This window comes from Papilio polytes, unplaced genomic scaffold (assembly GCF_000836215.1).
Source record: "Papilio polytes unplaced genomic scaffold, Ppol_1.0 DF822400.1, whole genome shotgun sequence".
Classification (NCBI taxonomy): domain Eukaryota; kingdom Metazoa; phylum Arthropoda; class Insecta; order Lepidoptera; family Papilionidae; genus Papilio; species Papilio polytes.
In genome coordinates this window covers 687,360-699,587 of record NW_013526804.1, presented here as the reverse complement: position 1 = coordinate 699,587, position 12,228 = coordinate 687,360, and the positions used below count along the sequence as shown (strand labels likewise).

The 12,228-nt window shown below is 33.6% G+C and overlaps 1 protein-coding gene and 1 long non-coding RNA gene across 2 annotated transcripts; one reads left to right on the top strand and one right to left on the bottom strand.

Moving 5' to 3' along the window:
- The first annotated feature begins 782 nt into the window (after positions 1-782).
- Positions 783-2,386, top strand: LOC106106152. Its single transcript, XR_001225783.1, has 2 exons — positions 783-1,065; positions 1,437-2,386. It is a non-coding gene; the product is annotated as an uncharacterized LOC106106152 (long non-coding RNA).
- Positions 2,387-4,146: 1,760 nt separating this feature from the next.
- On the bottom strand, positions 4,147-11,346 carry LOC106106150 (spermatogenesis-defective protein 39 homolog). Its single transcript, XM_013286699.1, has 11 exons — positions 11,176-11,346; positions 10,955-11,099; positions 10,010-10,194; positions 9,258-9,394; positions 8,615-8,642; positions 8,284-8,434; positions 7,624-7,760; positions 6,503-6,592; positions 5,373-5,522; positions 4,310-4,435; positions 4,147-4,173 (listed from the first exon to the last, which is right to left on the bottom strand). Exons 1-11 carry the CDS (start codon positions 11,242-11,244, stop codon positions 4,153-4,155), a joined length of 1,239 nt encoding a protein of 412 aa, XP_013142153.1. The 5' UTR covers positions 11,245-11,346; the 3' UTR covers positions 4,147-4,152.
- Between the last annotated feature and the right edge of the window lie 882 nt (positions 11,347-12,228).

Genomic DNA, 12,228 nt, shown 5'->3' with positions numbered 1-12,228 from the left:
TGCCGGCCCATTCGTGCTAAGATGTTAAAGCGGGCACTACCACTGACAAATTGCCTTCGGGGTTAAGCCATCCTATACCTTTCCATTTTAAACTTCGCGTTACTACATGTAACTAAATAGAATTAACCCTACTTAATAAGGGGAGGCTGGTAGTTTACTTTTATTCCAAAGACATTAAAACGTAATCCAGTTTTTTAATGAGAAACATTTTATGGGAAATCTCTTAAGGATAATAGGCACTTTAGTATTTTAAATGAATTTATAAGTTAATATTTACATTTTCTCTAGGCACTGGCGGCGACTGTCCCTTCTGCGTAGTGACCACCATGGACTTCTATATTTATATCTTGTACTTTGGTATCATCAAGCAGAATTTATCCCAAAAAATCCTACCAAAGTGTCATCAAAATCTGTCCACAGGTTATGAAAGGCACAGTGGATTGACAAACACTTTTTTTTTATGTAAAACTAGCTGTTCCCGTGCAACTTCACCCGCATGAAATTATGAAAATTGTATTTTATCCAAAATATTTACCCCCAAGTTCAATTGCATGAAAATATATAGTCTAAAGCGTGACGTAAGTGTAGGGCTATTTATTAAAAAAATAATTTTTCACAAATATACCGTAATTGCTGACATCTTACACCACAAAGAAATGTGTGTTTACGCTTTATTATAATAATATAGATTAGTATTCTGTGCATTTAAACAAAGACAATATTGATTGAGACCTATACTTTTTTAATTATCTTCTCTGTTTTGTTATTATATTTAGCTTTTACATTGTCAAATTTTTTTATATCCGTAAAATAGATTTAGAATATATATTTGTATAGTTTTATTATCTTATTTGTGATAAAATGTCAGACAGATCGTGTTGCCGGTGATCATATGTTCGGTGTTCATGGACAATGTGCTGTTGCTGTTGTTGCGGCTTTTGGGAGAAGGTCGTTAATTGGTTATACTGTATCGGCTCATATTTGGGATGCTTCCGAGTTCAGTGCAGATGTCAGAAATGCGACGACGAGGACGACAGCTTAATTATATTGGCAACATATTATGATGTAATTATTTCATTATCCGTCTTTCCAAATATCTCGGTAGATCCAACTGTGCAGTTTGCAGTTCCCTTTGCATCTTACGCCACGCTATACCAATTGTGTATTGCGCAGCGACTTGTAGTATGTTCTTAGCCCCCAAGATACGTAGAAACCTCAATACCATTTAGACCTTACAGTCAGCACTTTGATGTATTGACGGATATTAAAAGTGTCAGGGCTCCAAGTGCCTTTAGCCTATCCACAGTCTTTTCTGTACCCTTGGAGCTTTTACCATTTATGTGCTCGTACATTATCATAATGGTCCACACAAAGGAACCTTTTTCTATGTTTGTAAAAGTTTGCCTATGTTTTTTATATAATTTTCATTTTTTCAGTCATCCTTAAAGTTGGACAGCGATGATAAAGATCAATTGTTTCGTGAAGTCGGATTTCATTCCCCGTGGAGAAAGGACACAAAGAAAATATAAAGTAGTTGTGATTGCCACAAAGCAACTATTTCGCCCGGTTTTTAAAGGTCAATAAATTAAATTTATGATTATATTAATTTTCGTTTACTGTCATAAATTATTAGGGTCGATATAATTCGAATTTATGAATTCTAAACTCATGACAAAATATGTAAAAACACACGAATTGAGAATCTCTTTGAGGCAGTTGCCTGTAACGCTATTCCAAGAAGACAGTAATGCCTAGAGTCGTAATTACGTTCCTTAGAAGCCTTTAGCCGAATTAATTTAGTGGCCATTTAACCTAAAGCAAGGGTGAATATTTGTGGCGACAGAGTTCCACTATCGGCATCTTTTCATGATGCCGTCTCGAAGAGTTTAAAAACGATTATTTTGATAGGCTGAGGCTTAAATAAAAAGATGGTCTTCATCACCTTATTTTGGGAGACATGAGTATGTGTTAAGACGGTGGAGATTCGTTGGTACAACATTTCAAAGACAACACTAATGACATATCGCCTTTACCTTTTCTGTCCCAAATTCTGTTTTGTTTGATGACATTTATTGTTTTGACAATGTCAAAATTTTTGATACACATAAAACAGATTTAGAAAATGATACATTCCTACAGTTTTCTATGGATATATTTATAAATACGAGATGTCTCGTAAATCGCGGAGTCGATGATCGAATGGTCGGTGTTTGAAGACAATGTGTTTCTGTTGTTGTAACTTCTGGGAGAAGTGCGTGAATTGGATGTACTGTATCGGTTACTGCTTGGGATGTTTCCGCATCTGCGGCTGCCAGAAATGCGGCGACGACGACAAAATCGACGACGATATTTTCGACAGAGAATTAAATTGCAGTAGTATTAATTATCGAAGGCATTTTTAATTTCAAAACGTACGTAATCATATACACGACCAGTAAACGTAGAATAAATTTCATGATATCTGCGTATGGTATTTAACATTGGCCTACAATAATGCACGTTTAAAGTTGGCTTTTCTATCAGACTATCATTTTGATAGGGTAACCCGCATAGTAAGAAGAAACTTCCTGTTTCACAAACAAGTGAAAAACATCAGAAAGAACGAAATCTTTCTAAACACCAGAAAATTTACAATATAGGTATTGCGATTGAATAATTTAATTCGGTAGTATGTGGCAATGTTCCATACAATTGTTGATCTTAGTATAGGTTTTCTTAGTTTATAGAAGTTTGTTAGCGGAAGGAGAAACTACTCGTATTAACTACGCAGTAGTCAGCACAAAAGGCAAGGATTCAGCAAATAAACTTCTAATCTTACGTAAACTGGTTACGCAAATTTATTATTTATTATAAATTAATTAATTCAAAATATAATATCAAATACATTTGTTTGTACACAATACCATTAGGAGCAAATCCTTGTTTTACTCAATTTATATAGGCCAGTATCTTAGATTATTATTAGTAAAAATTAGATTTTTAAACATAAACTAAAAATATAAACCTAGTAATCGATGTTTACCAGCTGATATAAACAGTAAATGATGTTACTTACCAATTTTCATCTAAATAACGCTTCGATGCGAATAAGTCTACAGCGAAGTTAATAAACACAGGTTATTTATAATTATCAATATCAAACTACATATTTAAAAATTAACTGCTTATACCCTTTATCTGATTTGGAAAAATAAAGGCGCGATTTCTAACAGATGTCAAAACGTCATAGAGAAAATAGAATATTTAACCAATCAAACAGATAAAAAACAAGAATGAATCAACTTATTACATATGTCACTTATGTTCGGTGTTGCTATCAAAATTATGTTTATAGGAGAAACATTTATTAAAAATAATAAAACAATGTCTCTGATTTTTATAATAACATTCGAGTGTCACTAAATTATTTCCCAAATATTAAGTTTTAAAAATTATTATCGGAAAGAATCGGTGTAATCACCGATAGATGATAAAATATTAAAGAGTTGATGTTAATTTTGGTGCTATATTATATAGAAGAATTTCAGTAGGCATCCAAATATTTCTTTCACGAAATTCGATGTTTTTTCAAGCTATTGGTGCATTTTTTGCACGAATGTGAATTTAAAAGGAATTTATCGTATTAAAATTCAGAAACAAAGCAGCGATGTGTTGCATTTGCGGACCAAGTTGTATGAGGTGCATCAGATGTCTACTTTGTATCACTTTATGCGTTTATTTACTAAGGTTATGTGGTGTAGAGGACAGTGACTGTTGTAATCCTGATGATTATTAAAATTGCTTTTATACGTTCGTTTTGTTTTACATTGAATTAGCGAATAACAGAGTAGGATATCTTCGTCTCTTACCCTTATCATTCCTTCATTTCCATTTCTCAGAAATGAAAAGATAATAGTAGTAATAAAGAGATATAAGTTGACAGTTCTAGGGTGGCTGCTAGCTCAAAATTACTAGAGAAAAAAAAAACAGTTCACAAAAATAAAAAATATTATTTAAAAATGTCATTTTTATTTACATGTATAATATAAATGATTTCAAGGCAAAATAAGAAATTTTTAATTACAAAAACTTGTGCTTCTATTACATAGCTTTAAAGTAATCCAGCACACATTAATGATTCCAAGTTGTAGGATCGTCCGATTTTTCATAGATTTAATTCTTCCACTTTATAGACTGAAAAAAAAAATATTTATAATCAATTAAAAAAATATTGGACCTTTAGTAAATCTTCTTTCTATTTTACATTTGCAGATATTTATATTAAATTTTTTACTGCTGGCAACCACAGTTTATTTAAATGTATACATACTGAGTCTCTCAAAGTGTTCTCAGCATAAATGTAGTCTTCAGTCTGCGGGCTGAGAGTCATTTTGTAGTTGGTGAGCGCGGTGCGATCTTTCTGTTTAGCGAGGGTTTCTATTACCACAGAATGTACCTGAAATATGATTTTTCATATATTTAAAGTGAACTCTTACTATGGATTTAACTTTCGATAACTTTTATTTTGTAATGATTCAAGTGCCTGATGTCACTGATCTCTATAAATGGATAGGTTATTGAAATTACATGGACTTGAAAATGCCTGTTGATGCTTATATCCAGTTAATTTTCTCTCTATAAGTTTGAACTAATTTAAATAAATCTATACTAATATTACAAAGAGAAAAGATTTGTATTTTTGTATGTATTCGATTCGATGTACGTAAAATTTACTGGGCTGATTTTAAAAAATCTTTCACCGTTAGAAAGGTAATTTATCTATGAGTGATATAGGGTATATTTTTAAATGTCACGCGAACGAATGCGCGAGCAACAGCTTTTATACCAATATTATAAAAATACTATTATATTAATAAAATAACTCGAAAACTACTGGACCGATTTAAAAAAAATTACCTTTAGAAAGGTGATTTATTTGTATTTTTTAAATTAATGTGGAATAAGTCGCGACCGACAGCTAGTACCTTGCGGAGAAGGAAAACATCGTGGTGTCTTCTCGTATCGGCGAAGAAATTCAAAGATATGCGTGAAGTCAACCCGCAGTGCAGCGTGGTTGACTATGGCCCAGTCACCCCTTATTAGGGTAGGCTCCGAGCCCCCCTTTGCTGGTTGAGAGCTCGATGAGGAGGGCCCGAGGGTTTTTAGTGGGTATAGACGAACGTCTTTAGGCGAGTCCCACACTCCCTGCGCCACTGGTTTTGGCCCGGGGTAAGGGCGGGTAAGTGCATTTTCCCTCGTACAAAAAGACTCCGATGATGATGATAATAATGATTATGATGATGATGATAATGATAATAATGATAATAATGATGATGATGATAATAATGATTATGATGATGATGATGATGACATGTAGTAAATAAAAGTGAGACCTTATACTTATATGCTAGTCTCAGTCTTTCGTCGGTGGCCAGGGTGGCGAGCGCGGCGGCGAGCAGGGCGCGCGCGCGCTCCTCGCTCAGCCGCGACAGCAGCCGCTCTACTGGGATGTGACTTGACAAAGTGGTACGTCCCAACCAGTCCTGGAAAAAAGATATATATCATACTATCATACTAATACTAATATTATAAATGCGAAAGTTTAGATGGATGGATGTTTGTGAGAGTTTGTAGCCTAAATGGCTGAACGGATTACTATGAAATTTGGTATAGATATAGAGGATATTCTGGAACTCATAGGGTACTTGCTTTTTTTTTCTTTAATTCCACGCGGACGGAGTCGCGGGCGAAAGCTAGTATATATAGTAAATAACTCATTAATGTAGAACAAGGACTACGCAACAAAAACTGTGCAAAAAAGAGTACGGACGAAGTCTGTAGATGTTGATTTAAAAAAAAACAATCCTGTAGTAAAACTATCTATCCTAATGTTATAAATGCGAAAGTTTAGTTGGATTGAAGTTTGTAGCCTAAATGGTTTAAGGAATTTTGATGAAATTTAATATAGATATAGAGAGTCTGGAAGAACATACAGACTACTCTCATTTTTTTTTTTAACATAAGGTGGCAAAGGAGCAAGCGGCCACCTGAATCCGCCAAAATGGCGAAGCGACCGCTGCCCATAGACATCCGCAATTGCAGATGCGTCGCCTACCCTTATCCGACGGAGGAGGAGACGCACATAAAGAGGATATTTCCTCTTCCTATGCATCTTCTCCATCGTCAAATCCACTTCCCCTTCCCATCCTCTCATAAGAAAAGGGTTGTAAAGAGAAAGGGACTTAAATTAGGCCTCCGGCACCACACTCATCGGACGAAACACGGAATTGCTTCCATTTCACGCCTGTCTTCTGTGTGGTCGTGGTATTACTGGGGGCGTGCCCTGCAGTGCTAAGATGTTAAAGCGGGCACTACCACTGTTACATACACTAATCAACTGTGCATATAAATTTTAACATTTACAATTGAAAGTTTTACATAAGTAAACAATAAAATAAAGTTTTTATGACATGTGGAAGTACGGGAACTGCTGATTTATATATATTTAAATAGCTTATCATACCTTTTTAGTGAATAGTGATTCAACTATATCCCATTTGTTAGCGTTTGCGTGCACATTCAAGACTACCCACTCGTACTGAAGGGGGCTGATCTGGAACAAAATGTATACATTTTTTTTTTATGCGGCCTTTTTTTGCCGCCCTCGTCGTTCCCCTGACATATAATAACTCAGGGACCTGGGGTTCGGGTATAATAATTTTTTCATAAAATTTTTATTTACAGGGATTCTTAAAATGTATACATATCGCAATCAGAAGAAATTAATTTGAATTTAAGTCATAATTAGAACTCGAGCGCCGCCGAGCGACTTTCGTGAGAACTTAGATTATTCTGAAAATAGGGATCGTTGTGAGAATATTGTTTGAACGATATGAGCTTGGTAGATCGATGATATCCTGACTGAGGAGTATTGTGTATTCCTGGCATCCGACTTTACCCATGAGCGCCCACATGTGATCTCGAGTAATAGTAATTCTGATATCGTGCTAGCTCAAGCCGACATATATATTCCAATCTATATTCATGTAATAAAGGGTAACATTTTGTTATGTCGGATGTCAGCAATCAAAGTATATTATTGAAGTATTACATCTTAAGGTCGGGGAGCGTCGGTGGCTTAGTGGTTTAAGCACTTGACTTGTAAACAGGTATTGGGTTCGAATCCCGCTGTACCAATGTGATTTTCGATTTTTCGAATTTTCATATGTGTATAATTTACCCGACTTTCTTACGGTGAAGGAAAATGTAAGACATGCTTTGGGCTACATATATTCACGCTATTAAACTTAAGGGATAAGTAAATTGGAAAAATTTGTTATGCGAGGAAGAGACAAAAACAAACCAATGACAAAGTAACAAGGTTAATTGAGTTTTTAGCCAATGACAAGTGCTTTTCTTGTTATTTGAGTTGAGTTTGAGTATATATAACGTTTTACGTTAACGTTTACTGAATGTAAACAATAAAGTTTGGAAATGTAAACAATGAAACCGCTTGTCAAATATAAATCCTAATAGATATGTTAAGTTACTATACCATTATTTTTAAATTTATAATTGAATCTGGGATTTTCAAAGAGAATATGAAATACAAAAATGATGGGTGATCAAAAAGGTGAAGGTTACCTGTTGCCGCTGGCACAAAGTGAGAGGTGACATGATGTGGCCCGCGCCCTCCGCCCAGTGCAGGCGGCAGCAGTGCGCGAGGCACTCCAGTGACGACTTGTTGTTCAACTCACTCTTCTTTGCGAAACTCTGCCATTCTACAAATAGTTATAAATATAGATTATGTTAGAGGAAATTTGAGAGTAGCCCCAGTGGTAGAGAAGGTAAGGAGTAAAAGGTTAGCTTGGGCATATTATGAGGGATGAATCGCATGTTACAAGAATGTTAGTTAAGAGTGTGGTACAATGACAGAGGTAGGCCAAGAAAGAGATGGATGGATTGCGTGAAAAGTGTCATGATCAAGAAGGGAGTGATGACGTATGATAGAGTTATTTCGAGGACAAGAACCTGTCGCGCCGACACTACGGGAGAAGGTTAAGTAATAATTAATTTTAAATGCTAGTGAGCAACTGTGATTATTTATTGTGTTGATGTCGGCAACATTCTGTCTATGATAGAGTAAAGAATAAATAAAATTACAGATAACAAAAGGACATTGTAACTAGTCTATGAACATCAGTCACTTCGCTAATTCGCTTTTTAAAATACAACAGAATTAGAAAGAAAGAAATAGAAAAATCTAAACAGAACTCTAATATTCAGTACTGCGAAAAAACTAACCTAATAATTTGACGTAATCCGCAACCATCTTTGTTTGGTGTGCGTCAACTCCGGGCTGGTTGAAGTGATTTGCTAACAAATTGTTAGTTTTCTTCAGCAAGCTATCCACATTGTTGCCTTGATTCTTTACTGTATGTTGAAATTGATAAATCTGTTGATAAAACATTTTTTTTTAATAAAGTGTATTAAAAAACGGCGAAAATATATTATTGATGTGTTTGAAATCATGCAGAAACCAATACTGGTAGAATATGTATGGTCAAGTTGACCAAATGTAAAAAACAATTATAAACATGTATATTAGTCTATGAAATATGAAAAATATACTTACAGCTGAATCTGAACTCCGTCCTAGCATTCTGAAACAGTTAAGTTATCTATATTAGCGGTCGCCAGCGACTTTTCCAGCACGGAATTAAAAAAATAACCACTTATAGTCAAAGTCCAGTCAAGAATAGTCTGATACTAGGTTTAACAATAGGTTTTACTCTCAATTCCGTGTGCAAGGAATTAAAAAAAAAGTAAGTACTATTTTTTCAGACTATGTTCTACATATATGCCAAATATCAATGACATTGATTCAACTGTCGAGGCTGTGAACCATCCATCCATATATGTATATCTACAAATTCATCTAAACTTTAATATCTATAATATTAAGGGCCTGTCCCACCACTGGCTGGTAAAGACTCAGATAGCTTAAATGACGTCACTGTCATATAAAGGACCAAATCTGATATTTCCATCACATGTTTTACACATTGGATTATTATTAGACAATTTACAATGTGGTGGGACAGGCCCAAAAAGAACTTTGTGTTCTTTCAGATTATGTTCTACATCTATACCAAATTTCATCGAAATCCATTCAAATGTTTAGGATGTAAACTCTAACATCCATCCATACTATCCTGTAAACTTTAATATTTATAATATTAAGTAAGATGTACTTAAAAAGGCAATAATTAACTTACGTCAGCAAGTCTGTTAGTTCGGATATCTTTCCCTCTGATTGCAGATTACCTATATAATGACTGAGCGCTAAAGGTCGTGATGATAATAATTCATATACAATTTTCTTGTTTAATGTTTGTATTAGAAATAATACAATCTGAAAAAAAAGAATAAATGTCCAATGTCATTTTTACCTAATTAAGAAATGCAATTATAGTGGTTTATAAAAGATTACAAATCCAAGGAAAAAATAGTCTTGTTTAAAAAAGTGAGGTTATCTTAATAAAATTGCTTATTTGCTAATTTATTTAATATAACTATATTTTTAATAGCGATATAACATTTAATGAACAGATGAGAAATAACTTGTTTTGTTTTTTATTAGATTTTACCTGCAACTTAAATAAAAACTTAGTAAGTAGACTGTGGTCTTTCAGACTACTAACTGTACCAAATTTTATTATAATTCATTAAGCTGTTTCCTGGATATGTAATAACATCCATCCATCCAAACTTTTACATTTTTTACATTACTAGCTGTGATATAGAAATAAGATATATTTAATTTTAGATTTAAACACAGTAAACTTTTTTTTAAATAAAAACACCCACATCCCAGGAGTGACAAAAAAATTCACACAGGATTAAAGATGGTTAAGTATCCTGTGTTCTTCTATGTCAAATTACATGAAGATCTGTTCAGCTGTTCTAGTCACCTAACAAACATCCATCTAAACTAACTCATTTATATTAGTAAGATTATGATACTCACAGTAAGTATGGCATTACCATCTCCAATAGCAACCGCTCCATCTAACAGTTCAGTTTTACTTTTAAGACTTTTGTGTACATGTAATGCATAACTACGCCCAAGGACAAGTCTTTTTAATGTTATGGCAACTGTTTCTTCTGGCTCTGATTTACCTTTTATATCCTTCCCTGATTGTGCGAGTACCACTGTTGAAAATTATAAACTTGCTGTTCAGATAGTATGAAAAGTTATTTGATGCAGTGTAGTGTATGCCACAATTGACTGACACAATGTGATGATGACACTTTTTATTTAAATACTGGCTGTTGCATGTGACTTAGTCCGCATGAAATTAAGATGTTATCTATACTATTATAATAAAGCATAAACACACACTTCTTTGTTGCCTAAGATGTCAGCAATTGCAGCACATATTTCAATAATTCTTTTTTTAATAAAAAGCCCTACACTTATGTCACGCTTTAGGCTATGTATTTTAACACCATTAAACTTAGGCGGTTAAAATTTTGGAAAACCCTAATGTGGGAAAGAGACTATAAGTTGCTACCAACATCAAAGAAGCAAGTTTGCCGAGATTTATCATGTCATGTAATTTTGTCATTTGTCATTGATATTTTGACAAATGTAAACAATAAAATAAAATGTTCATAATTTCATGCGGATGAAGTCGCACGGGAACAGCAAGCAGAAAATACAGCCTATGTTACTCACTGATTAAATAACTTCTAATGGTGATAGAATTGAAATTGGGCCATTAGTTTTTGAGTAATTCCAAAACATACAAAGATACAAATCTTTCCTCTTTGTATTATTAGTACAGATACAGTAGCTATCCACAATTGTGAGTATGCATGATAGAAACAAACTATAAGTAATAGAATATGAGTTCTTCCAAACTATGTTGTCCTTGCCAATTTTCAGAGATACGTTAATATTTAAACTTACATAGATCCAAGACCTTGGATGATACTAAGCTTGATATTGGCACTAAAGCTGGTTTAATATTGCTAATATTTGAATTGAGTATTCCTTCTTCGCCAGATCCTGAATACGGCTTCTGTCCAATGGCTAATATCTCTTGCGGTGAAAGCTGAAAACAACGTATAAATGTATAAGAAAATGGTATACAGTTTTAACTTACGTATTAGGTTTGAATCAAAACTTACTACATCGTCGTCAAAACTAAACGCTTTAGCCTTTGTTTCACTAGTGTTCCAGTAATCATCATCATCCATATTGAAAGTTATAGTTGTGAAATCTAATGATAATTAGTTTTTTGAAGAATACTGGAATAACTATACATATAAACATAAACACCAAAATTTGACATATGATAGATTGACAGTTGACGGCTACGTTTAAAAATTGATAATCTTTTGCGAACATGGACTAATTAAATTGTAGTAACAGTTAAAAAATAACAATTTATTTCAATTCAAATACTGAACTTGTGCAGGTTCTTACTTTAATTGTGAAAAACTAAATCACTTCCCTTCACTCCTGGTAAGAGATCGCTTTTGCGCGGTAAAGACGGAATGTGCGTTCAAAAAGAGCGCCAAATTCAAACGTACATGTTGAAGAGTTTTTCATTTACACCAATAATTCAATAAATTTTATGTTTAATAGCTGATGTTTTTCTTGACAAGCATAATTTTACTTAATCTTTTATGTACTTACGAGATTAACTATATGATCAATAAATTTAACAAATATTTTGTGGTTTTAGTTACTACCTTTTGATTGTATGAATGAAGAATAATAATAATTATCAGTTTAGCAATAGTTAACCTAACCAAGTTAATATGAAATGTCATTGACACACATTTCTGATATATTTGTATTGGGGATTAGCCTATTGCTCTAATAAAACTGAATATCGTTCTTGCGTTCGTTGTGTAAGTGTAATCCACACTTAATTATTGCAATGGGTTGTACTATGGTTTAACTAACGACCTTGAAACGTAAAGGTGAAGATATCACAATAGACACAGGATTTAGGTTCGAAATTCGATTTTGTAGGTTTTTTTTGGATTGGGTCGTTTCTAATTTACTTCTATTCGAATTGTAAAATGTACATCATGTTATAAAAATATTGTTCACAGAAATGTGATTTTTTCGTGACATATTGCACTTATCAAAGTAATAATATTTTTTATTACTCGTCCACTAATACACACGTTTATATTTAAAACTAGCTGTTGTTCGCGACTTGGCCCGCG